At 42.1% G+C, this 27,762-nt stretch overlaps 1 protein-coding gene across 2 annotated transcripts; it reads right to left on the bottom strand.

The window, feature by feature from the left end:
- LOC110532236 (pleckstrin homology domain-containing family N member 1) lies at positions 1 to 27,440 on the bottom strand. Of its 2 annotated transcripts, XM_036988179.1 has the most exons (17): positions 27,243 to 27,440; positions 21,971 to 22,061; positions 21,310 to 21,471; positions 19,573 to 19,653; positions 18,367 to 18,457; positions 14,121 to 14,257; positions 13,308 to 13,454; positions 10,697 to 10,777; positions 10,015 to 10,090; positions 9,145 to 9,290; positions 8,982 to 9,043; positions 8,705 to 8,948; positions 4,320 to 4,556; positions 3,331 to 3,501; positions 2,522 to 2,746; positions 1,900 to 1,960; positions 1 to 999 (listed from the first exon to the last, which is right to left on the bottom strand). In XM_036988179.1, the coding sequence occupies exons 1-17, from the start codon at positions 27,314 to 27,316 to the stop codon at positions 812 to 814; spliced, it is 2,274 nt and encodes a 757-aa protein (XP_036844074.1). In that variant the 5' UTR covers positions 27,317 to 27,440; the 3' UTR covers positions 1 to 811. The 2 variants fall into 2 exon arrangements, with proteins under 2 accessions (XP_036844074.1, XP_021471632.2); XM_021615957.2 differs by having other exon boundaries at positions 8,705 to 9,043.
- Between the last annotated feature and the right edge of the window lie 322 nt (positions 27,441 to 27,762).

Genomic DNA, 27,762 nt, shown 5'->3' with positions numbered 1-27,762 from the left:
AAATAATATCAATACTAGTTTATATTAAAAACTTAAATAAACACCTAAAAGTATGAGAAACAAGCCACAAAGACAAGCAACATTTTGAAGCAGTAACACAATGGAGAAAGTCCATTCAAGCCATCAATGTTTGCCTTGTTATTTCGGAACATTAAATAAATTATACTGATGTGTTGCTATTATTAAGCTTGCTGGAATGCTTTTTACAGCTTACAACCAAAGACACGTTGTCTATGATGCAAAAAATGATAATAATGATATAACATATGAATCAAAACGTTTACACAAAATAAAACCATTTAAACAGGACGGTGTTAAAAGAAAATGCCCATAAATAATACAAAAAAACTCAATTCAAATGAAGCCAAATGCAGTGTAATGACAGTGGTAAAAAAAATAACATGTTCAAGCACTCAGGGATAGAAACTATGTACATTTTGCACTTTCATCAATGCTACGTTAAGAGGTAGGCTCAGTTTCCTACCTTTTTATGCTGTTGTGTGGGAAAGTGTTTTTGCTGAATCATGTTTATCTGCATTTACATACAGTACACAGTAGTGCAGCATTAATACTAAGAAGTTCCTCTTATCTCATGGCCACTTAAAGCATTCTTTTGACCAACTAACAAATACATTATTCACACCCTATTCCCTATATAGTGGGCTACCTTGAAACAGAGCACACTATGTCGGGAATAGGGTGCCATTTGGGGCACAACCATGATATGCAGTAGTGAGCTTGGGTTACTGAATGGCTCTCTGATAGGGATCTGTTGTTTGCGCACGTCCAGACGAGTGTCGGCCCATTGTTTTTATAACCATCTCTGCTGGTTGTTTGCCATGGCACCAAGGCCTCTGGCCCCAATGTCTAATCCCGTCCGGTGTGGCCAAATTCCAGACATGGGTTGAATTCTCTCGGTATTGCAGTCGTACTCCCAAATGTTGTCATAGTCCATTTCCTGGTCATCTGGCTCGGATGGTTCAAGGTATGAGTTGTGATCTGTGGGGGCGAGAGAGACACGATTCCCAGGCTTTTAGTTTTCAAAGAGCAGAAGAAGAAGAATACAAGACCTGGCCCAGATTGGGCAACTAGTTTTGGATCAGGTCCAATGTATACTGTCACTCTCTCATGGTGTGTGTGAACAGCCACACACAGTGTTACTGTACTGTAAAACCCGTCCTGTTGCATACCTAACAGCACCCACGGTTTGTCCTCTGTTTTGTCCTCGGAATTGTGCAAAGACATACAACTTGAGGTGATCACCTGATAATGCCCTGAGTTATAGCCAATTTTACAGTGGGTTTATATTTGGAGATACCGAGATAACCTCTTTAAATCCCATCCTGTTTTTATATGAGATAAAAGGAGACATAGATATGAGCTAGAGCGAGCGGTGCTAGCCTAGTTGTGAGCTGTCAGTCATGGCTAGCAGTAACCCTGTCTGGAACAGTGTTCTGTTACACTGGGCTTTCCCCCCATGAGACACCTGAACACATGGTATTTAAAGCTGGCCTAAGCTCCATTTCATTGGCACATCTGCGCATTTCCTGCACTTTTTTGTCAAACTGCATGTTGACAGTGACACACCCAGTCCAATATTCCAATGTTTTATATGGTATATTATACAATACTGCATGTGCACATGTGCCCTTTTTCTCCAGTCCCCCTATGAACAGACCTCTGTGTCGTTGAGGTTTTTGAAGTAGATTACCAACTAAGGCAGGCTTTGCTTTTAGTGGGATTGTAGTGGGTGAATGAAGACGTGACAATGTTTTAGACGGGTTTGAAATGGTGTGCATGACAGAAATGCTAAGAACGTAGCAGGTTTAAAGGTAACCGATGTTGTTGCATTGTGATGTGCAGCGTGTTAGTTTACAAGAGCATGCTTGACATTCTTACCTGGTGAGTAACCATACGGCATCTGGGGGGTGTTCATAGCAGCCATCGATGGGAAGAGCCGCTGTCAAAAGATGAGGATAGAAAATTGTTTCACATGTACAAGAACAACAAATAGTACTTTAGAGATGATTATTATAGAGTACAAATGGAGATTATTCAAAAGTATTCGAAAGAAATATGATTGAGCCATAATGCGTTAACTATGGCCAGGATTCAAGTCTTACAGCACTGTCAACAATGCGCCTTTAAAAGGCAATGCTCCTGCGTTTGCGGAGACTGCATTCAAGGTAAAGGCTGCAGATGTCGGCTCAAGCGCTTAATTTGAGCCAGTTTGCTACAGCAGGAAAACATGTTAATTATTATGTTGGTTTAATTACTGGAATTTTTTTTGATATATTGATATATTTTTCGTTAGGGCAAAGACATTTTAAAGTGGAAATGACAAACTTCAGAAGCATTTTTAAACCTTGAATACACTACAAGTTTGCATTTCATCAACAAAAGAGTGATCAAATTAAGATCCTACATCTGTAAGACGTATTGACCCGTAACAATAAAGCATTGAGTTCTGATAAAGCATCACCATTCATGCTTTGTGAATATGAGCCATTGAGTGTCCCACCTGCTCTTGCACTGCTTTGGGTGCAGGCAGCAGCCTTAGTCTGGGGACAGCTTCAGTTCTCTGGTCTGCTGGCCCCCGAGGGCCCTCCATCTCCAGCCCCTGGCCTTGGCAGAGCACCAGGCTCCTCCTGCAACGCTTGCCCAGGGGAGGGGTGCACAGCTGGAAGGAGGAGGGTAGGAGATGAGGGTCCTGCTGCTTCTGTGGTGGTCCTCGCCAACTTTGTTGCTGAGAATCAGAGGGTGCAAGCGTTAAAAAGCCAGCAGGTCAAATTTGTAGTCGTGGTAATTGGAATTGAAGTCCCTGTCCAATGACAGTCTTGCATATAAAGCCACTGGCGAGAACCTTAAGCACCCCCATGTGTCAATATGGTGTCTAAAATCTAGACAAATCTAGACAGAAAACTTCAATTAAATCGATTAAATCATATTTCTCTAAAATACAGGTAATGTATATGGACAGGACGTTGCTAGTGACAAGGAATTTAATCTCTCAGCAGTCCACTTTATTATGCATCAGAAATAATCAATTAGTCATCAGCAACATGCAGCCCTTAGCCTCTGTCCATTGCCTGCGTCAGTCACCCCCTGGTCAAACGCTTCCTGTATGCGTGCATGCATGTGCCTGCGTCTATATGCACATGTACACAGTCAGGTACACACAACCTGATTGTGTGTATGTGTGTACTTTTGTTGTACAGTTCATGTGTGCATATGTGATATGTGCGTGTACAGTATGTGTGTGAGAGTTGGCGGGGAGTGCGGTTGTGGTGTAAACTGAGACACATGGATCCAGTATCGTGGTTGGCTTACCGTTGGCTGCTGCCTGGGCCAGCTCTCCTCCTGGGCGTAGGTGTCAGGGGTGCAGGGCTCATCGTACAGGGGCGACAGGGGCTGCCGGGGGGCACACATGTCTGAGTGGCGCTGAGGGGTGGAGAGCGATGCGTACTTCGGGGACGTCTGAGGGGTGCTCCAGCTGTTGGACTAATCACACAGGGATTTCCAGGGGTTACCATTATTCTTCCGAGCCTCAGTCATCTGTTCCTTGCGGCACAGTGGGTGAATGGCCATTGTCTTTTCTCGCTCTCTCACGCTCCTAGGCTAGCAGAAGCTAATAATTTAAGCCGCACTTAGCGTTGGGATTTTGGAGTAGAGTTACCAAGCGGAGAGATGGGTCTAATCTCACACATGCTCTACAGAGGGGCGAAAGGAAAAGGCGTGAGGTAGTGGGGGTGTAGTCTACTAGGATCACATCTGTATGTGTGTGGTGTGGGGAGTGTATGCCACTAGCCTGCTACACTAATCTGTCTTTAGACTCTTTAATTGGAACCCCAAAATGGCGGAAGGTTACGGAGGTAGTGGGGGTGTAGTCTACTAGCGTCACATCTGTATGTGTGTGTATGGGGAGTGTATGCCACTAGCCTGCTACACTAATCTGTCTTTAGTCTCTTTAATTGGAACCCCCTGACGGCGGAAGGTAAGTTGTTTCATGTCCAGCACTTATGATGTAATATCTACATGAAGCCACATTGTCTGAATTAAGCTGAAGAGGTACTACCATTTACTTTAACTCACAGACCTGTTGCTTTGTGGTACTAGTCCATTTTAGTTCTAGTACCCATGATGTACCGACTAGGTGAAAAATCTGTCCATGTGCTCTTAAGCAAGGCACTTAATCCTAATTGCTTTTGTAAATTGCTCTGGATAAGCGTGTCTGCTAAATGACTAAAATGCCAAATGCAAAGATAAATCCCAGAGGGAATATTCCAAAATCAAGTTAGCCGCCAGGCTGAAGTTAGTACCTTGACAAGGGTGGCTTTCTCCAGGCATTGCGGGGTACTGGCGCGGTCACGGTGCAGGCCTGAGTAGGGGGTGTTGTACACCGGGGACAGCACCACCGGCCCCTCATGGGGGAGGTAGGAGCAGCGCTGTGACAAAGGTCGGGGGTCACGCTCGGACCTGGCGGCGTGGGACGAAACGCTGTTACTGCGGCTGCCCAGCCGAGCTGTCTCAGTAGAGCAGGGCCGACTGGAGATGTACTGTAAGGACACACAGAGACAGGGGGCAAAGGTCAAGTATGCTCGGTGACATTGCAACAAGCTAGGGTGATGTGAATGAACACTGATTCTACTACTCAATCCTCAATACTTTTCCATTGAGCAAACTTTTGAGTCAAGGTTTAGGCTTAATAGAGATCCGGGAAACCGGCCCAAAGTGTGCTATTCAAAGAAACTTGGAATCTGGCAAACCTGATGCTTTTGTTCCTACCCGCCCTGAAAACTTAGGTTGGATTCCTGCTTTATTTGAATAAGTTTAGCTTATGTTATCTGTTGCCAAAATCTAAGCAAGGAAAGTTGAAGGTTTCAATCATCTTAATTGGTACTGCGGAGGTGCAGTTCAGTAGCTTGGAGTAGGCCACACACACACACAGTCCATCCATATGACTAAGCTCACTGATACAGATGGAGTGTATTCTAGAAATGACCGTAATGCTTTTGAATCAGCACTTTTAGAGAGCAATGAACTAAAGTGGTACCAACTGATAAATAAACCTGAAAGTAACAAACAGCGCAACTACTGCCTTTTTAAACGCACTTTTGGGACTGAACCCTATATACGGAAAGTTTTAACCAAGCAAAAATCGAAGCTCTTTTGCAAAATGTAGATGTGGAGTGGCCCCTCATTCTATTGAGACTGGTAGATACAAAAACACTCCCCAGCCTCGTCTAATAGACTTGACGTAACATAGTAAATGTAACTCCTGGAAACCCAAATTGGTATGATATGTTAAGTTGGGCATGGTTACATAGGACAGATGGTTACTTAAGGCAAAACTAAAGCAGGGTCGTTGGTCAGGGTGGATGGGTGGGAGTATAACGTGAATGTCTAGCAACCCAAAGGTTTCGAATCTCATCACGGACAACTTTAGCATTTTAGCTAATTAGCAACTTTTCAAGTACTTACTACTTTTTAGCTACTTTGCAACTACTTAGCATGTTAGCGAATGTCTAGCAACCTAAAGGTTGAGAGTTCGAATTCCATCATGGAAAACGTTAGCATTTTAACTAATTTGCAACATTTCAAGTACTTACTACATTTGAGCTACTTTGCAACTACTTAGCATGTTAGCTAACTCTCCCTCTAACCACAACCATTTTAGCTAACTCTTTCCCTAAACCTAACCCTTTAACATAACTTCTAAACTTAACCCTAATTCCATTGCCTAGCTAATGTTAGCCAGCTAGCTAAAGTTAGCCACCTTGCTACCTAGCTAGAATTCGTAACATATCATACATTTAGCAAATTCATAACATATTGTATGTTTTCTGAAATTCGTAAAATATAATATGAATTGTAATTCGTAACATATCATGTGATGGACATCCACAAATTAATACATAACATATGAAACATAACATATCATACTATATGGAGTGTATCAGATTCACATACAGAATAATAAGAAATTCTCTGAGAACAGGTTGTAGATAAACATGTCGTTTTTGTAATGATGGTTACATTGAAACTAAAGCTCATGCCTTGATTTACTGTGTGTTATATAGTGAGGGAAAAAAGTATTTGATCCCCTGCTGATTTTGTATGTTTGCCCGCTGACAAAGAAATGATCAGTCTATCATTTTAATGGTAGGTTTATTTGAACAGTGAGAGACAGTATAAAAGCAAAACAATTCAGAAAAACCCATGTCAAAAATGTTATAAATTGATTTGCATTTTAATGAGGGAAATAAGTATTTGACCCCTCTGTAAAACATGACTTACTACTTGGTGGCAAAACCTTTGTTGGCGATCAGAGGTCAGAAGTTTCTTGTAGTTAGCCACCAGGTTTGCACACATCTCAGGAGGGATTCAGCTCCCTCCACTGATTTTCTATGGGATTAAGGTCTGGAGACTGGCTAGGCCACTCCAGGACCTAAATAAGCTTCTTCTTGAGCCACTCCTTTGTTGACTTGGCCGTTTATTTTGGGTCATTGTCCTGCTGGAATACCCATCCACGACCCATTTTCAATGCCCTGGCTGAGGGAAGGAGGTTCTCACCCAAGATTTGACGGTACATGGCCCCATCCATTGACCCTTTGATTCGGTGAAGTTGTCCTGTCCCCTTAGCAGAAAAACACACCCAAAGCATAATGTTTCCACCTCCATGTTTGACGGTGGGGATGGTGTTCTTGGGGTCATAGGCAGCATTCCTCCTCCTCCAAACACTGCGAGTTGAGTTGATGCCAAAGAGCTCCATTTTGGTCCCATCTGACCACAACACTTTCACCCAGTTGTCCGCTGAATCATTCAGATCTACATTGGCAAACTTCAGACGGGCATGTATATGTGCTTTCTTGAGCAGGGGGACCTTGCGGGCGCTGCAGGATTTCAGTCCTTCACAGCGTAGTGTGTTACCAATTGTTTTCTTAGTGACTATGGTCCCAGCTGCCTTGAGATCATTGACAAGATCCTCCCGTGTAGTTCTGGGCTGATTCCTCACCGTTCTCATGATCATTGCAACTCCACGAGGTGAGATCTTGCATGGAGCCCCAGGCTGAGGGAGATTGACAATTATTTTGTGTTTCTTCCATTTGGGAAAAATCGCACCAACTGTTGTCACCTTCTCACCAAGCTTCTTGGTGATGGTCTTGGAGCCCATTCCAGCCTTGTGTAGGTCTACAATCTTGTCCCTGACATCCTTGGAGAGCTCTTTGGTCTTGGCCATGGTGTAGAGTTTGGAATCTGATTGATTTATTGCTTCTGTGGACAGGTGTCTTTTATACAGGTAACAAACTGAGATTAGGAGCACTCCCTTTAAGAGTGTGCTCCTAATCTCAGCTCGTTACCTGTATAAAAGACACCTGGGAGCCAGAAATCTTTCTGATTGAGAGGGGGTCAAAAACGTATTTCCCTCATTAAAATGCAACTCAATTTATAACATTTTTGACATGCGTTTTTCTGGATTTTTGTTGTTGTTATTCTGTCTCTCACTGTTCAAATAATCCTACCATTAAAATTATAGACTGATAATTTCTTTGTCAGTGGGCAAACGTACAAAATCAGGATCAAATACTTTTTTCCCTTACTGTACAACAACATTAGGAATGATCTTTTTCTTCAGCTCTCCAGCCAAAATGAAAATGTTAACAGTCTAAATGAAAATAATTCATTATGTGAAATTTTATCAGGTAACAATAATGTAAATGCCTGCGTCAAAGCCTGCCACCTTATCCTCCAATGGAGACGTTTCTTTATAATGACCTAAATGTCCTTTTATCGACTGTACTTTGTTTTTTGTTTATGCACATACTGTATGTGTATAAATGATGCAATGTATTAATAGATGACTTCTGTACCATGTTTGACTCTATTGCTTTTAGTGTCTCAACTCAATTTGAGGGGTCTGTCCACAATGTGGTAAAAAAAATCGAAGTGATGTATCATTGTGGAGTGACACTCAAATAAATGTTTCTAAACTAAACTCTACACACACACACCAAGAACAACATGTCTTGTGGGCACAACACCTTCCCCAGTATAAGCTAATTGGATGAGTGACCAGTCTGTAGGGTCATTCTCTCTTCAGGAAGTCAACTCAAGGTCTTGATAGCGTACGCAACTTCTGCTGAATCTGAAACACTCTCCGTTATCAGTTAACCTATTGATTGCTGAGGCAGCGTGTAAGTGCCCCTCATTTCTCATGGTCAAAGTTATCTTAATGGTGTTATTTCAGAGGAGGAAAACACAACAAAATATCTCGTTTTCGAGAGGTTTAAGAACTTCAGCATTGGCTTGTGTTGTACCAGGAGAGGCACAGTCTAAACCTTTGTTAATAATTCACATTTGGAAAATGCTGAGCTCAACTCCACCAAAACAAACAAGCGCTTTAATGATATGGATATCAGATCCTATATATACCGGCTACATAAAAATTACCACCACAAGGCAGAGCCTTACAACGCCCAACATCTGTAGTGTAAAGGTAAATAAATTCGCTTTGAGTGGCCTAGTTCACATGGAAGTAGCACACATTCCATTTCACCCTAATTTCTTTGTAGGAAGCAGAACTGGCTCAAAAACATTTCAAATACTTTGACAAGTGCTTAATTTAGCTTATTTTGTAATTTGAATGTGTCTGGCGTATGTATTTGATCCAGGCCTGGTAGAAAGTATTCAAGTGCAAACTTACACATAGGGGTTCTGTGTAGCCTGGGGACAGAGGGTTGTCCGCGTGTCTAGGGGGGAACTGGAGGTGCTGGGACCCGGAACCAGACCCCCGTCCACTGTGGGACTTCCCCAGCCTCAGAGAATCACTCCCAGCGGACTGCCCCAACCTCAGAGACTCACTCCCAGCAGACTGCCCCAGCCTCAGAGACTCACTCCCAGCAGACTGCCCCAGCCTCAGAGACTCACTCCCAGCAGACTGCCCCAGCCTCAGAGACTCACTCCCAGCAGACTGCCCCAGCCTCAGAGACTCACTCCGGCTCTGGCTCCGGCTGTTCCAACTCCACCTATCAACCTCTGGAGCCTAGTGTGAAAAATACAACACTGCATGTTAAGAACTGACAACAAGGGAATGGACACATTTAAAACCCAGAAGGGCCTTGTTGTCCTAATCTAATGTCTCGCCTTTTTCGCTGTGGGGGTGTAGATGATGTCATAAACAGGAGGTGGGGGGCTGACCACAGGGACATCGAAGGCTTTGAAGTGCTGGATCCAGTCATAGAACTCCCTCTTATCCAAACAGGACACCACAATAGGGTTTATCATCTTGCCTGTGACAGCAGGGCAAAACAATGGGTAAGGTCACTCATTGAATGTGCATGAGGCAATGTTCAGTGACATTAGCTAGATTTGCATTCAATTGGGGACAAAATAAATTTTGTGGTTAAATTCATACGTACCGAATAAAAGATACAAATGAATTGGGTTCCCATCGCATTTTCAACTCTACTGATGGTTTTCTCACAAACATTTTTGAGATATAGCAAGTGTGCCCACTCTGGTATTGATTGACATGTCGCGCTGTTAGCTAGAACCGCATTGGCTAGAGCGCACATATAGCCTACATGATGAGATTAGTATGGACCAAAGAGCGAGATTATTTGTATTCGTCAAACAGAAGATGTTGATCATCACGTCACCAGAATAAGACCCTTAATATTTATTGGAAAGGAGCATCAAGCTCATCACCTTGCACTTTCACCACCCTGATAAATTCATCGTAATTGATTTCCTTTGTAGCCTAATAAACTGCATGCCTTTCGTAGTAGGAGGACCACACAGCATGTCATCGTGTGACTCCACGTTTACTTCGATATGATGGTGATTATATCAATATTTGGGCATAAAAACGTTTCTTGTTATCTGACATTTGGAAATGACGACAAAACACCCGCCTTCATTAAAATCTATACGTCACAACAGACCTGTGTCATATACATATGTTGTATTTGAGGGGAGGCTTGCACAATAAGTGTGACATCGTGGTCAATTTACCTTCAATCATGAAGGTGTTGGGCTTGACGTCCTGGCAGGGTGTGGTCACAGTGACCATGTTAAGTGGAAGTTTCCCCTGCAATCGTACACACACACACACCGTTATACATACCATTTCACACACTTCTGATTCAAAGACAGATCAGAGGGAAGATGACAAATAAGGCCCTCGAGCATAATCAAGGATATGAGTCACTTACTGTATATGACCTCTTGGGGTGAGTACATTATGTATAGTACATAATGTACATAAGAGTTAGCCTGAATGCCAGTCTGTTTGTGCTATCATGCCAATTCCTTGCCACTTTTTGGCATGACAAGGATTTGATTTGATAGCACAAACAGATCTGGGACCAGGCTAGCTAAGAGTCTACATCTACAGATGTATTATCTTAATTGCATCACTCTTTTGTTGCTGAGAATATTTCTGCACAGCAGGAAGTGGAAACTTGTAGTGTATTTGAGGTTTTAAAAGGCTTCTAGTTTGTCATTTCCATTTAAAACATCAGACTTGATTTGCCCTAACAGAAAATATATCAAACCCTACAAAAAATGGCCATTAATTATAATCCACATAATAATTCACATTTCCTGTTGCGGCAGGATTATTTTCCTGCTGTAGAAAAATGGCTCAAATTAAGATCCTACATCTGTATGCTTCAATGGGACGAATGAAAGGTACCTTGTAGAAAAGTCCGTGGCTCTCTTCTGATAGGATGATCAGAGTGGCTGGGTACATCACCAGTAGTCTGTCACTCTGCTCCTGTATTGGACACAATAGAAACAATCAACTCTCACTGCATTAGCTAATTAATTACATTGACAGGATATAGACATTTTATCTTGCGCTCAGTGTAAGATTGACTAATTGAAGTGCCATGTGTTTTCACATCAGATGCAATCAGTTACATAGTTCTACTGGGCTTTCTGTGTCAAATATAGAAGGCCCTTACATTGAAATCTACTCAACAAAAAATATAAACGCAACATGCAACAATTTCAAATATTTTACTGACTTACAGTACATAAGGAAATCAGTCAATTGAAATATGAATGGGCAGGGGTGCAGCCATGGGTGGGCCTTGGAGGGCATATGCCCACTCACTTGGAAGCCAGGCCCAGCCACTGGAGAGCCAGGCCCAGCCAATCAGAATGAGTTTTTCCCCACAAAAGGGCTTTATTACAGACAGAAATACTCCTCTGTGTAATGTGTAATAATCATGCTGTTTAATCAGCTTGATAATCATCAGCTTCTTGATATGCCACACCTTTTCAGTTGTTCTACAGCTGCACTATCGAGAACATCCTGACTGGTTGTATCACCGCCTGATAGGGCAACTGCTCGGCCTTCGACTGCAAGGCTCTACGGAGGGTAGTGCATATGACCCAGTACATCACTGGGGCCAAGCTTGATGACATCCAGGACCTCTGTACCAGGCGGCAACAGGTCTTAAAAATTGCCAAAGACTCCAGCCATCCTAGTTATAGACTGTTCTCTCTTGTACCGTTTGCCACACGGCAAGCGGTACCAGAGCGTCAAGTCTAGGTCCAAAAGGCTTCTTAACAGTTTCTACCCCCAAAGCCTGCTACCCCATAAGACTGCTGAACAGCTAATCAAATGGCTACCCAGACTATTTGCATTGACCCCCACACACTTTTTTTTACGCTGCTGCTACTCACTGTTTATTATCTATTATCTTTGCATAGTCACTTTACCTCTACCTACATGTACATATTACCTCAATTACCTTGACTAACCTCTATCCCTGCACATTGACTCGGTACAGGTACCCCCTGTATATAGCCTCGGCATTGTTAATTTTTTACTTTAGTTTATTGTGTAAATATTTTTCTTAACTCTTATTTTTCTTAAAACCGTGTTCTTGGTTAAGGGCTTGTAAGTAAGCATTTCATAGTAAGGTCTAAACCTGTTGTATTCGACGCATGTGACAAATCAAATTTGATTTGATCTGATCTTGACAAAGGAGAAATGCTCACTAAGAGGGATATAAACAAATGTGTACAGAACATTTGAGAGAAATAAGCTTTTTGTGCGTACCGTATGGAACATTTCTGGGATATTTTATTTCAGATAATGAAACATGGCACCAACACTTTACATGTTGCGTTTATATTTTTTTTCAGTGTAGTAGCTAAGTGCAAGTAGGCTGTTATCTCCCTGACCGTGTGTGTGTGTGTGTGTGTGTGTGTGTGTGTGTGTGTGTGTATGCCCGTGAGCGTGTTTCTCCACCCTGCCGAGGGCGTGTCTGGCAGACAGCTGACATTCCAGCTGTGAGGTGAGTCAAGTTGCTGCGTGAGCTAAGCAACTGCCTCTCACACACCCAGTTTACAAGCCCTTCAATCTCCCTTCGTAAGAATTCCATCAGGCTACCTACCGCCAGTTCCCATCAAACGTTAATTGGCCGATTCACCCGCCGGCTACATGAGCGTTGCTGTTTTATAGGATTAAGCCTAGTCAGCATCATGTATTTCCTTGGTTACTTTCTCGCTCGGTTAGCAGAGTAACGTCACGTCTTGTAGGAGTGTAAGAGACCTAGGGAGTAAGTGTTGTGGTAACTGTAGTAGACCAGTGTTCTGCCCATACACTCCCTCAAGGTTTAGAGTCCCAGCAGACAACAATGCTCACTCCTTACGTTGTGGTGAGGCCATGGTGAAGTTGCGAAAGAGTAATTGTGTGTGTGTGTGGGTGTGTGTGTGTGTGTGTGTGTGTGTGAGAGAGAGAGAGAGTCAGTGGGCTCTAAGGTAGATGTTGTTGATTGATAATGTTACGTTTACTCCTCATTCTCAGATCCCCGCTATCTGCCTGATAACAGGTTGGAGTCATAACTGTCTAATGGACAGTTCCATAAATTGTCTGGTTTCACAAAACAAGATAGCAACAGTCAAGACCATGAATACACTCTCTTATTCATCTTTCTTAAAATGTGTCTAATCTATTTATGAGCAATGCGGACTGTATATACAGGCTTCTTCGTTTGAGTGATATTTGAATATCAAAAAGTGTCTCTACAATCAATAATCAGTCATGTTCTAATATCAAAGGTTATAATGTTTCACTGTCAGATTGTAATGTTTCAGTGTCAGATTATAATGTTTCACTGTCAGATTATAATGTTCCACTGTCAGATTATAATGTTTCACTGTCAGATTATAATGTTCCACTGTCAGATTATAATGTTTCACTGTTAGGTTATAATGTTTCAGTGTCAGGTTACAATGCACCATAGGCACATCATAAGCCAAAGAAAGGTGAGCGGAGGTGGGTGTTGTACCTGGCAGGGGAGGTGCTGCAGACTGACTTTGGTCACGAAAGTGATGGGCCCCAGACTCTCACGCTGAGAACCCTCCCACTCATAGATGGGGTCTTTACTGATTGAGTTCCTCAGCTCCTCTCTCCCCTCCGTGTTCTCCTTTACATTCTGCAGGAAACAGGTAGACATGTTTACATTAGCGAGGCATGGAAATAATCTACCTCACCCAACCAGTTACAAGAAATAAACATTAAACACACACAGAACTTCTCCACAGTATGAGCTATTATTGCTATAATGATGGGGCTTTTCATTCTCTGATAGTGACGCAATCATACTTCCTGGGCGAGAATACTGTATAACGAAACAACAATTGTTCCTACACTAGCTGTCACTATTGGAAGTGATACAGGAAGAATGTTGCATGAATGCTTTTTTTCTCTGCTTTTCAGAACATATGCATTGGGTTATACCGTTGGTCAAACCTGCTTGTGTAGATGCCCTATATTTCGTCCACTATTGAATGTGTATGATCAGCCTTTTCCACACCTGTTGGTGTAACCATACTTTGACCCAGTGCAGATGTGAGTCTAGTGATGTGGTTGTGGTGTGGCCACAGTCATGACCGCTCCCTGGGAATGGATCATGCACTCAGGAAGAGACAGCCGTGACCTACATGACTCAACACATCCTGTTGATTGATTGCTGTTTTACCCTCAGGATCAACCCAGGGTGTAGCTCCTACTTGTGCCTCCTTAACTGGTCTCTTTAACTGGCCTCCATTTCTGTCATCTGCACTGCCATATCAATGAAACATTAGCATTATTTCCTTACCTTAACCCTGGTGTAGGTCTCGATAGGTGCGATGGGGGTGCCCCCGTTGATCTCGATGTGTTCTTTGAGCAGGCCGAACCACATGTCCATCTCCTCCTGGTTGGAGCAATAGACGATGATGGGGTTCAGGCTGACACCTGCAGAGGTCAAAGGTCATAAGGTCAGAGAGGAGATGGCCACCAGCGCTTCCTGCTAAAGCCCTACCCTATCCATTTACAAATAGAAGGTTGTACATTATGCAACTGGAAGCTTGTCGTCGCTAGTAAATCAGACTTTTGGTTTTACCACTATTTCACAAAGAAAGTATTGTGAAAATACTGTAGAGGTAGAGCTTTCCGTCATGTTAATTACACGTTCTGTCAAACTTCCTCAGAAGATACCCTGTAGCCTGATATCCCTTTCAAACTAAGACAAAAACACACCAACTTTAGCATGCCGCCAACTTTTTACAGACACAGCTTCACAGAAATTATTTTAATGCATTTATTCTGTCCATTTAAATGTATGTAGTTCTGTCCTTGAGCTATTCATGTCTATTGTCACAGAAATGCCTTGGCATTTGGCTTGGGGGAACGCACACTGCCATTTCATATTTTTTCTTGACTTTGACAGGTAAATATTTAAAGGCCACTGATATTTAGTTAATAAATGATGGGTTAATATGCATACATATCTAACTACTAGCCATTTGTAGTTTATCTGTCAAAATAACTGGGTAGTTTGAAAGGAGAGAGCACACGATGGTGTGATCACATTGGCTGGTGATTTATTTACTGCAGTATTAGGAATAATATTTAGCCACTGAACGATGGGTTAATATGAATGAATTTCTTGAGCTACACATAACCTCTCTTTTCCAGATGAGCCCATGCGCAATTATGCAAGAATGTCTTGTCTGTTTAATGAACAAAATAATAAACTATTGATTTAATTTGCGTGGCACAACCACAGTGGTGGAAAAAGTACCCAATTGTCATAGTTGAGTAAAAGTAAAGATATCTTAATAGAAATACCTCAAGTAAAATTATTTGGTTTTAAATATACTTAAATATCAAAAGTAAATGTAATTGCTAAAAGATACTTAAGTATCAAAAAATCCTCATGTTAAGCAAACCAGACGGCATGATTTTTACTTACGGATAGCCAGGGGCACACTCCAACACTCAGACATAATTTACAAACACAGCATTTGGGTTAAGTGAGTCCGCCAGATCAGAGCCATTTTCCTGTCCTGCTAAGCATTCAAAATGTAACGAGTACTTTTGGGTGTCAGGAAAACTATCGAATAAAACGTACATTATTTTCTTTAGGAATGTAGTGGGGTAAAAGTAGAAGTTGTCAATAATATAAATAGTAAAGTAGAGTACAGATACCCCCCCCCAAAAAATTAAAGTATTTTTACTTAAGTACTTTACACCACTGCATAGCGATGTAGCCTATAGGCTGCACAGACCAGTAACGTAATTAAAAAGCAAAATATGCTTTTCTTTTGATAATAAATTGTATTAGTCTTAATGTCTCTTATGGACAAATTATAAACAAATTATTATCGGATCATTTCAAACTTCGTAATGGTGTATATTTAATGGATTTTTTCAAATAGGCCCATCCACATCGGCACACCCTTACTCCCACTCGTCAACAGTGCCGGCATGCGCACAGGATATATAAAAGGCTTACGCCGGCAAGAATGTGGTAAAAAGAGGACTGTTTGAAAGGAGGTCATACAAGCAATACCCCAAAAATGTTTTTCCAGGAAACATACAGTAAATCATGTGTGAATTAGGTATAACTTACATGTAAACTACTACAGGAGAGAGCTTGCAACCTCGGCCGGTATTCATAGTGTCTCAGAGCAGGACTGCTGATCTAGAATCAGGTCCCCAAGTCCATGTCATCTTATCCGTTGTGATCTAAAAGGCCAAATCGATCCTAAATCAGCCCTTCTACTCTGAAACGCTTGCTACATATGGGCCCTGCTCTCTTTGGCCTCATAACAGCTCACCTAGTGGGGAAGCAAGGCACCTCCCTCTGGACTGCCTTCCTTCCCAACAGGAATGTAGCCTACAGGACCTGCAGTGAATAGAGCAGGAATCTCCCTTTATCAGCCCTACTACACATACTAGAGATAACAGCCTATCATTCCAGCCCCTTTGTCATTGTCCGGAATGCTTGCCTTGCCAGCTGGCTGCTTCTCTAAACGGCGGCCATGCTGCTCTCGTTAGTCGATTTTCTTTTTCCTTGTTCCAGCCTTCATTTTAGACCTTGATCATCACACTCCCTTGAAGGAGGCATTTTCGCATGGTTCACGTGAGTACAGCCAAAGTTCAAACCCAACCAAGGCTTGTCGGGTTGTGAAATATTTCAGGAGCCGAGGCCTATTGATCTGACCTGTCCACCTTAACTGGCGTGTGAGAGTCTGGACTAGCGGTAGCGCTGTCGACTCTGGACTGAGTCCATTCATCCACTACTCTTTTCCTGGCTGTGATTACCCTGTCATCTGTCTCATCCTCATTTCATATACATCTCTATCAGAATGGAATTACAAAAATGTTATGAAAAAATGTGGCGCAACATGACACAAACTTATAATTTCAATTAACTTTCCAGGATTTTTTAGGTCAGTTTTCGGGACCTTACATGTTCCTAGTATGTCATGCTAAGTCAACTGCTGGTCAGTTTACAGTGAAGCTGATTCAGCAATGTAGCAATGAGGAAGATTTTTACTCAGGGTTATCACTGCGCACAACATCTCACTTCACTCAGAGTTTTGTCATGTTATTCTACGTGTGTTTCCAGTGAAGTCTACTACAGCCTCCCTGCAGGTAAATAAAGGCTCTCAGAACAGAGAGAACATCTGAAATACAACAGTTTATTAAATCAGTTTTCTCCGGGAAATATACATGAATGTGACGTATGTTTTGGCCATGGGTAGCGAAGAAAACGTTTGACAGTGGAGATCTCTTACGTTTCAAAAACAGGATGTGAATGATAAAGAATTCTCTGTGACTTGAGCTGACTTTACGTGTCAATGACTTTTATTCACAATGTGTGTCATCTTGAGTGCAGAGAAATGCCCAAGATCCCCTCATCAAACACATTTAAATCCTAAATACATTCCAATTCTAGCCCGGTTGCCAGGTTTGTCTGTGCTTTAACAGACCCCTCTGACAATAATTGCCATGCCATAGAATGGACGACAGAGAAGCTGGCTAAGGCACAAATCCATCAGCCATGCTCAAATTAATTTTGCAACTACTTCCTATCACTATCAAAGATGCAGTCAAGTTGATAATGAAGTCCAGGAACATTTAGAGATCAGCGCCCATATCCACAAAGCCTCTCAGAGTAGGAGTGCTGATCTAGGATCTGTCCATATCATCTTATTCATTCATATCTATAAGGTAAAACTGATCATAGTTCAGCACTCCTACTCTGAGACAGTTTGTGGATGTGAGCCCAGATTCTAAGGGGCAAAACTAGCAGGCATTAAGTAGGATGCCCCTGGAATGTGCAATAGATTAAATGTCTTGATAGGGCTTTAGAGCGGGCGCTGGCCTTTCTGCCTTGACAGCTGAGCGAGTTCAGGAGCACCTGTCGCACAACAAGAGGGGCCTTCAAGAGCGGCTTGGCCCCCTGACTGAGGGCTGAGAGAGGCGACTCTAGTTAGTCTTGGGGTTGTGTGGAGGTGAAATAGGTCACAGCACTTTTGAGTCACCGGAATATAGGAAACGCCACCATTTGAAAATAGTGGGTGGTTGCAGTTTGGGATTGTGAACGTGAATATGGGCTCTGCCTGTCTTTGCTGAGAAAGAAACAAAACTTGAGAACCATTGCGCTTCGTTTTGAGTTTTTGACAGCAATACAAGATATGTGACAGTCAAGTTATTTCGCACACATCTCAAGTAGCTTTGAAATTGGTTGAAAGAAGAGGGGCATTTAGTCACTACTTAATGCAAAGTAGCTTTTACAAATTCCTGAACTAGATTTTCTTTGTTTCAGTCGGTGAGAATAGAACGTCGCCTACCACACAGCTGAGTTACAGAGAGGGTTGAGGTTAGCCTGTGAATCAACTATAAAATCACGGCGGTCCAATGCCAACTCAACACAGATTGGCTATAGTCAATAGAAAACATGAAGCAAGTGATTTCAACATCTCAGCGCTCCATGCTCTGCTATTTATGAATGCCACTTCTACCACAAGGAGTCAATTTGTTTTTCCCTTTCAAGTAAAAGGCCAACTAACCGTTGATCTGGAAGGCAAATTCCTGGAGTTGGCTGTGGTTACAGTTCTGCTGCAGGTTGCAGATGGTGAGCTCTTTCAGAGGAAGAGTCCCCTGCACGCACAAAACACAAGTCAAATCTTAGTCATTCAATCATTCCCTTGAACCATACAGTTTCATTGTCATGACCATAGAAATATACTTTTAAAAAAGGATGGGTTTCACTGTTTTTCAAGCATGGATAATACCTCATAACTAAATTGTTGACAAATGTTATAGTTTTACATTCATTGAAAGCAGTCACTCCCCTTTATGGACTCTGAACATTTCATGACTCTAGGACCAAGAAAATGTATTCAAAATAGCTTCTGATTTTTTGGGGATCTTATGACCATCAATGGTCAAATGTGCTCGTTTTTCCGTTTCAGTTTTGGAATTTCTACTTAGGCAAATATCACTATTAATTGGTGTGAAACTAAAGCCAGCCAGGTTGCATGTATGATTGTCTGAGGCCTTACATTTGTTGTCATAATGTCTAATATCCAGTAATGCTCCAGCAGCCTCCCACCCTGTCACTGAGTCTAGTACAAACACGATATAGACAAACACGATATAGACAAACACGATATAGACAAACACGCTATAGACAAACACGATATAGACAAACACGATATAGACAAACATGATATAGACAAACACGCTATAGACAAACACGATATAGACAAACACGATATAGACAAACACGCTATAGACAAACACGATATAGACAAACACGATATAGACAAACACGATATAGACAAACACGATATAGACAAACACGATATAGACAAACACGATATAGACAAACACGCTATAGACAAACACGATATAGACACTGCTTGATGACTGTCATACTTTACTAGACAGGTTAAGGAGACAGTCATACACACCATGTTTACCAATACAAAAACCGTTCGCAAGGGACACGTGTATCGGTTATATTCACTTAGACGGGGACACGAGATTGAAAACGACATTACATCTGAGTCATTTAGCAGATGCTCTTATAATACCGAGCTATTTTACAATCAGTGCACTGAGACTACTGTGTCATAGGAAACATTTCCTCTCCATTTGTCATTTGTGATCAATTTGTGAATCATTACTCATTAATTTACAACATGTTGAGTACAATCTATCTCCATAAATAACATAACGGCAGACTTTGAAGAACAGTTGGAAAGCCTCACCTGGTAGGTGAGTCCAGTGGTGTTGTTGGAGACAAAATGAAGGTGTGTCTGGAAGAGGTCCAGGTAGCAATCATGCACATCCTGAGGAGAGAGTGCAAGAGACTGAGTGTGTCTGTCTGTGTCTGTGTGTGTGTGTGTGTGTGTGTGTGTGTGTGTGTGTGTGTGTGTGTGTGTGTGTGCGTGCGTGCGTGCGTGCGTGCGTGCGTGTGTGTGTGTGCCAGGAAGTGATATGCCTCTATCTGTCTATTATGGTGGTCATTAGGGGAAACATAGAATATCAGAGAAAGACTAAAGGATTGGCAATATGACGCAGTGTTACCAAATACTGATTTGGAGATGACATGACATGATGAACGTCAAACAAAGCACCCGATTCCCTGTAAAGTGCACTAATTTAGCTGACTGTGAGTAATTTTACATCTGTAGGAAGTGTTGTGCTAGATTTTGATCATAAGGACTTGTTGTATTAGGAGGACGTGTGGTATTATGAGGACTTGTTGTATTAGGAGGATGTGTGGTATTATGAGGACTTGTTGTATTAGGAGGACGTGTGGTATTATGAGGACTTGTTGTATTAGGAGGACGTGTGGTATTATGAGGACTTGTTGTATTAGGAGGACGTGTGGTATTATGAGGACTTGTTATATTAGGAGGACGTGTGGTATTATGAGGACTTGTTGTATTAGGAGGACGTGTGGTATTATGAGGACTTGTTGTATTAGGAGGACGTGTGGTATTATGAGGACTTGTTGTATTAGGAGGACGTGTGGTATTATGAGGACTTGTTGTATTAGGAGGACGTGTGGTATTATGAGGACTTGTTGTATTAGGAGGACGTGTGGTATTATGAGGACTTGTTGTATTAGGAGGACGTGTGGTATTATGAGGACTTGTGGTATTCTGAGGATTTATGGGATTTCTCAAAGAGCCACTTGTGATTTACAATCACTTCCTGCCATTTGCCAAGACTAGCCCTGTATTCTTTTCAGGTTCAAAAACAGTGAAGCAATATTTCCTCCTCAAGTTACTCTCTGCGTTGTATTGAGTTACCAAACAATGTGTTCTTTCCCCTATGACACTCCATTACAACACTCCTTTTTTGTCTCTCTCTCGCTCTCTCACTCTCTTTGACAGTGTGATTGTATCTGTGACAGATAGCGATTCCCACGGTTGGGCGCTGGTATTTTTCTGTATACCTGTTCTTAGATCAGCCCTGAGGTTGTCTCAGGGAGTTGTTTCCCAATTCCTTCAGTGCCCAGCGTGTTGAAACGCGGCCTGCGGTCCCCTATGCTGACACGGTCTGCGGTCCCCTACCCTCGTTTTATTCATCCCCCTCGGTCACCACGTCAACGTTAGCTAAGCATTAGCTAGCCGTTTCACAAACCCGCAGAGCTAGGACTACATCCTGTCCCCTCCACCTGTTTGTTTGGTTTGCCTCTCGTCGGGGGTGACTAACACACTGTTTCACTGTGGGGTTGAGGCTTGTTTAAAGACCTCATTAACCACAATGACTGTGTGGAGGTATATGTTTATTGTGCTTTATTGTTGTTTCATCATTTAGTTAGTCAGTTATCTGAAGTGACTTGAGGGGTTACAGTTCCGTCAGAGGACGTGTGCGTGTGCTCGCCTCTCTGTGTGTGTGTGCATGTGTGTGTGCTCGCATCTCTCTCTCTCTGTGTGTGTGTGTGTGTGTGTGTGTGTGCGTGTGCGTGTGTGTGTGTGTGTGTAGTTTCTCACCTGGCAGTGGAGAAAGCGGAAGTGGACTTTAGAGCTGTGGACCATCCTGCCATAATTTTTGACATTGATGCTGCTTTTCTTCCAGCCACTGGCTGGGTCGTAAGGGAACGGAGGCTCCCACTTAATGTTCTCGATCTTCTGCAGATCCTTATGGGTCATCTCCTGCAAGCAACCAATCACATTAGTTAATATTAGCCCATTGTGCACAACAAACCTGGGGCGGCAGGTAGCCTAGTGGTTAGAGCGTTGGACTAGTTACCGAAAGGTTGCGAGATCGAATCCCCGAGCTGACAAGGTAAAAATCTGTCGTTCTGCCCCTGAACAAGACAGTTAACACAGTGTTCCTAGGCTGTCATTGAAAATAAGAATTTGTTCTTAACTGACTTGTAAAACAAAACTAACTTAAATTGGGGATAAAGAAGTTTGATTGTTAATTTTCAGAAAAAAAGGTTATTCAGTTGTCCCAAGATTATACATACATGTATCAACATAGTAAGTGTGTATGGTTGAAATGAGAGAAAAATATTTGTCATAAAATATTTGTGTGTGTTCATGAAATGTGTCTGTCATTTATCATGGTTTAGAGAGAGAAAATGGAAGATGGATAGTGAGAGAGACGGACGGGGAAGAGGGAGGGAGAGAGTTTTCCAGCGTTCCATACCTTCCTCGGAGTGACAGTGCAGAGAATATTGATGATGCTGTTGGACTTCTCCTGTCCTTCCTGGGGATACCTCTTACGGAACAAGCGGCTGCTGCTCCGGGAGGGAAGGGGGAAAAGAAACTTCTGTTACAACTGACTCTCCCATGTTTCCCACGCAGGTAGCCTAGCTAGCCTTTTTGTTTGCTGTGCTACCAGCTGGCTTCTCAATGGCGGATGAAAACAATGAGTTCAAGATGAATGTGTTCCTTTCTGAAGAGTTCCCTTTTCAGTTTGAGAGTGTAAAGTGAGTGCCTGGTTTCACGTTGTAAATCTAGACACATTTGACCAGGAAACCCCTTTGGTCAGTTCCCTTCAATATCACCCATTTAAATGAGCAAAACATTCAGGGCTTATGTCTCAGATAGGCAGTGCATGAATAAAGAAATAAAGACTTCAATATCCTCCTTTGTCAAGCCTGAACCCCGTCTGTTATCTTTAGTGTCACCACTTCATAACAAAACATTTCCGGTGCATTGATAACAGAGTGAGTCAACTTTTACAATCTCCCTCGAGTTTCTCTCTCTATCTCCCTGTGGCCCATCTAAATGACATTAGCATGAAACAAAGACTTCATCTGAGCTGGTGGTAACAAGTTCGGATCAGAATGTGATGACTGACAAATAAGACTGACAAGCATGAATCAATCATCAATAAAGTGATCACTACATTCCAGGTTCTTGTTCTTTGAATTCTGAGCAGAACAATATAATGTGAACACTGACTGTCTAATGCAATCCAGGAATGTAAACTCGTTGACTAAGACTGGTATCTGCGAACCTAGTATTTTCTGTGTCACTAGATTGGCAGTCACATTATCTTGCTCTACAGGGAATAACTGAGCTGAACCTGGCCCTTTCACTACACAGAGAGAGAATGTGAGACATTGTCATCCTACAAGAAACCTGGTATAGAGGAGACGGACCCACTGCTTGCCCTCTAGGTTACAGAGAGCTGGTAGTCCCATCCACCAAACTACCAGGTGTAAAACAGGGAAGGGACTAAGGGGGTATGCTAATTTGGTATAGAGCAGAATTAACTCACTCTATTAAATTAATCAAAACGGGAACATTTTACATTTGGCTAGAAATTCAAGAGGAAATAATCTTAACAGAGAAAAATGTCCTCCTGTGTGCTACCTATATCCCCCCCACTAGAGTCACCATACTTTAATGACATGTACTAGTCTGTAGCGACCTAAATGCCAGAACCGGACAAGAACCTGACACCCTCAGCACACAGGGGGACAAACACCTGTCTGGAGGTGACAGCATTCCCTCCCCCATATGCCCGTCTAGGCACAACTATGATAACATAACCAACAAAAACTCCTGCAGCTCTGTCATATGCTGGGTATGTACATAGTCAATGGTAGGCTTTGAGGGGACTCCTATGGTAGGTACACCTACCTATAGCTCATCTCTTGGCAGTAGTACAGTAGACTACTTTATCACTGACCTCAACCCAGAGTCTCTCAGAGCGTTCACAGTCAGCCCGCTGACACCCCTATTAGACCACAGCAAAATCACAGTCTACTTGAACAAAGCAATACTCAATCATGAGGCATCAAAGCCAAAGGAACAGAGTAATATTAAGAAATGCTATAGCTGGAAGGAATGCAGTTTGGAAAACTACCAAAAAACAATTAGGCAACAACAAATTCAACCCCTTTTAGACAACTTCCTGTACAAAATGTTCCACTGTAATAGTGAAGGTGTAAACTTAGCAGTAGCAAATATTAACAGTATATCTGACCTCTCAGCAATCTCAAATAAGAAACCGAAGAAACTTTAAACCACTTCTCCAAATCTTTTAGGCTCTTTAACAAAGAACAAACAGCAAAAACATATACATGATCAAATACAAATCTTAGAATCAACAATTAAAGACTACCAGAACCCACCAGATTCTCCAATTACCTTGAATGAACTACAGGACAAAATAAAAGCCCTCCAACCCAAAAAGGCCTGTGGTGTTGATGGAATCCTCAATGAAATGATCAAATATACAGACAACAAATTCCAATTGGCGAAACTAAAACTCTTCAAAATCATCCTTAGCTCTGGCATCTTCCCCAATATTTGGAACCAAGGACTGATCACCCCAATCCACAATTCAACCCCAATAACTGCCGTGGGATATGCGTCAACAGCAACCTTGGGAAAATCCTCTGCATTATCATTAAAAGCAGACTCATACATTTCCTCAGTAAAAACAATGTACTGAGCAAATGTCAAATTGGCTTTTTACCAAATTATCGTACGACAGACCAAGTATTCACCCAGCACACCATATTTGACAAACAAATAAACTAAAACAAAGAAAAAGTCTTCTCATGCTTTGTTAATTTCAAAAAAGCCTTCGACTCAATTTGGCATAAGGGTCTGCTATACAAATTGATGGAAAGTGGTGTTGGGGGAAAAACATACGACATTATAAAATCCATATACACAAGCAACAAGTGTGCGGTTAAAATAGACAAAATAACACACATTTCTTCCCACAGGGCCGTGGGGTGAGACAGGGATGCAGCTTAAGCCCCACCCTTTTCAACATATACAGTTGAAGTTGGAAGTTTACACCTTAGCTAAATACATTTAAACTTACTTTTTCACAATTCCTGACATTTAATCCTAGTAGGAATTCTCTGTCTTAAGTCAGTTAGGATAACCATTTATTTCAGCTTTCATTTCTTTCATCACATTCCCAGTGGGTCAGAAGTTTACTTACACTCAATTAGTATTTGGTAGCATGGCCTTTAAATTGTTTAACTTCAGTGAACTGCTTCGGGTAGCCTTCCACAAGCTTCCCACAATATGTTGGGTGAATTTTGACCCATTCCTCCTGACAGAACTGGTGCAACTGAGTCAAACTGAGTTTGCAGGCCTCCTTGCTCGCACACCCTTTTTCAGTTCTGCCCACAGATTTTCTATGGGATTGAGGTCAGGGCTTTGTGATGGCCACTCAAATGCCTTGACCTTGTTGCCCTTAAGCCATTTTGCCACAACTTTGGAAGTATGCTTGGGGTCATTGTCCATTTGGAAGACCCATTTGAGACCAAGCTTTAACTTCCTGACTGATGTCTTGAGATGTTGCTTCAATATATCCACATACTTTTTCGGTCTCATGTTGCCATCTATTTTGTGAAGTGCACCAGTCCCTCCTGCAGCAAAGCACCCCCACAACATGATGCTGCCACCCCCGTGCTTCATGGTTGGGATGGTGTTCTTCGGCTTGCAAGCATCCCCCTTTTTCCTCCAAACATAACAACGGTCATTATGGCCAAACAGTTCAATTTTTGTTTCATCAGACCAGAGGACATTTCTCCAAAAAGTCCAATCTTTGTCCCCATGTGCAGTTGCAAACCGTAGGCTGGCTTTTTTATGGCGGTTTTGGAGCAGTGGCTTCTTCCTTGCAGAGTGGCCTTTCAAGTTATGTCGATATAGGACTCATTTTACTGTGGATATAGATACTTTTGTACCTGTTTCCACCAGCATCTTCACAAGGTCCTTTGCTGTTGTTCTGTGATTGATTTGCACTTTTCGCACCAAAGTATGTTAATCTCTAGGAGACAGAACGCGTCTCCTTCCTGAGCGGTATGACGGCTGTGTGGTGTCATGGTGTTTATACTTGTGTACTATTGTTTGTACAGACAATTATTTTTGAGGTCTTGGCTGATTTTTTTTATTTTCCCATGAGGTCAAGCAGTGAGGCACTGAGATTGAAGGTAGGCCTTGAAATACATCCACAGGTATACTGCCAATGGACTCAAATGAAGTAAATTAGCCTATCAGAAGCTTCTAAAGCCATGACATCATGTTCTGGAATTTTCCAAGCTGTTTAATTAAAGGCACAGTCAACTTAGTGTTAAACTTCTGACCCACTGGAATTGTGATACAGTGAGTTATAAGTGAAATAATCTTTCTTTAAAGAATTGTTGGAAAAATGACTTGTGTCATGCACAAAGTGGATGTCCTAACCGACTTGCCAAAACTATAGTTTGTTAACAAGAAATTTGTGGAGTGATTGAAAAACGAGTTTTAATGACTCCAACCTAAGTGTATGTAAACTTCAGACTTCGACTGTATGTTTCCCATGCCAATAAAGCCCCTTGAATTGAAATGAATTGAGAGAGAGCAGGACACAGAGTATGTGAGAACACGGAATTTATTGTTCCAAGTGAACAATCAATTCACCTGTGTGTGTGAGTGTGCGCTTTCAAGTGTGTGCATGCTTTTAAAGAGGCAACGGTTAGGTGCACTTTGGACAACACTAAACCTCTGTTTTTATTTGAACATAAATCTACTTGGCAGAACCCTAAGGATACTACAGATAGAGGCTGCCTCCAGAATGGTGAACCATGTGGTAAAGTAGCAATTCATAACAGTTGTACCATCAATGCCCTTGCTTTGCTCAGTGGCTATAAGTAAAGTTGATTAATTTCATGACTCTGATAGTACATTAAAGTAGCATAAGCTTACAGCAATACTAATCAACTTCGAAACAATCCAAAATAATTATTTCATGATTAGGACATTGTCAGTTTATGTCCCGGCAGTGATTATATTCTATCCTAACCATTATATTCTATCCTAACCATTCTATTCTATCCTAACCATTCTATTCTATCCTAACCATTATATTATATCCTAGCCATTCTATTATATTATATCCTAACCATTCTATTCTATTCTATCCTAACCATTATATTATATCCTAACCATTCTATTTTATCCTAACCATTCTATTATATCCTAGCCATTCTAATATATTCTATCCTAACCATTCTATTCTATTCTATCCTAACCATTATATCATATCCTAACCATTCTATTATATTCTGTCCTAACCATTCTATTCTATCCTATCCATTATATTATATTCTATCCTAACCATTGTCTTTTATTCAATTCTAATTTGGGTCAGATACTGATGGGAAGGGAACCAGATTATCTGACAAGAAACAAAACTACAGTCTAACAGGGAGAGGCAAATAAGAGGAAAACAGTAACTGTATCACACAGTTGGAAATATACCACTGCTCATGTGCTCTCGTGTACCCCCTACGTGATCCTGTCTCTGATCCCATAAACCTCCCAACCTCCGTTTAAACCGTACACCTCAAACACTGTGAAAAATACCAGGAATTCCCTCCATCTCCAATACCACAACACACGAGCCAGACATGTATGACATTAAGACTCTGCATGTGTTGTGAGGATTTGCCCTTCCTTACCTGTTCCTGCGTATGAAACTCTTGCTGGAGAACCTGAAGTTGTGTTGGGGAACACATGACATGCTGCTCCCCATGCTGCTCTACTGTTGTCGGGGCTGTCCGCTCCTCTATAGATGTCCTGTATTATGTTCCTCTGTGATGGTGACTGTGTAACCCAAAGCAGACGGTGTGGAGGCAGTGTGCTTACTGAAGTCAGGCGGATACTGAGGGAGAAGAGGGAAGGGCGAGGGTTGTATAGGCAGACCAGTGTGGGTATGTGTCAGTGAGAGTGTGTGCGCGCAGGGGGCGGGGCTTTGAGTTGTCAGGGAGTGTGTGTGTGTGTGTGCGCACGTGTGTATATTTCACACCCTGCGTGGGATCCCTCTGTTAAAGCCATTCCACAACAAAGAAATGGGGGCAGAGCGAAGTGTGTCCTTTTTCTCGTTCCACCAGCCAAATGGGCCTAATTTCAATGTTTAAATACTATCATTAAAAGACAGGTCACTCTGAATTGGTGGTGGTTGACAGTGGTGTCAATCAG

This window comes from Oncorhynchus mykiss, chromosome 9 (assembly GCF_013265735.2).
Source record: "Oncorhynchus mykiss isolate Arlee chromosome 9, USDA_OmykA_1.1, whole genome shotgun sequence".
Lineage (NCBI taxonomy): Eukaryota > Metazoa > Chordata > Actinopteri > Salmoniformes > Salmonidae > Oncorhynchus > Oncorhynchus mykiss.
This window is presented reverse-complemented; position numbering and strand designations above follow the sequence as displayed.

Excerpts from the sequence above, each read along its gene's own strand:
- LOC110532236 (XM_021615957.2), bottom strand. The coding sequence starts at position 27,316 with ATGGGGAGCAGCATGTCATGTGTTCCCCAACACAACTTCAGGTTCTCC. Across the intron at positions 4,557-8,704 it reads GCTACACAGAACCCCTATGT|TACATCTCCAGTCGGCCCTG; the intron begins GTAAGTTTGCAC and ends GTGTCCTTACAG. Across the intron at positions 1,000-1,899 it reads GCCGTATGGTTACTCACCAG|ATCACAACTCATACCTTGAA; the intron begins GTAAGAATGTCA and ends TCGCCCCCACAG.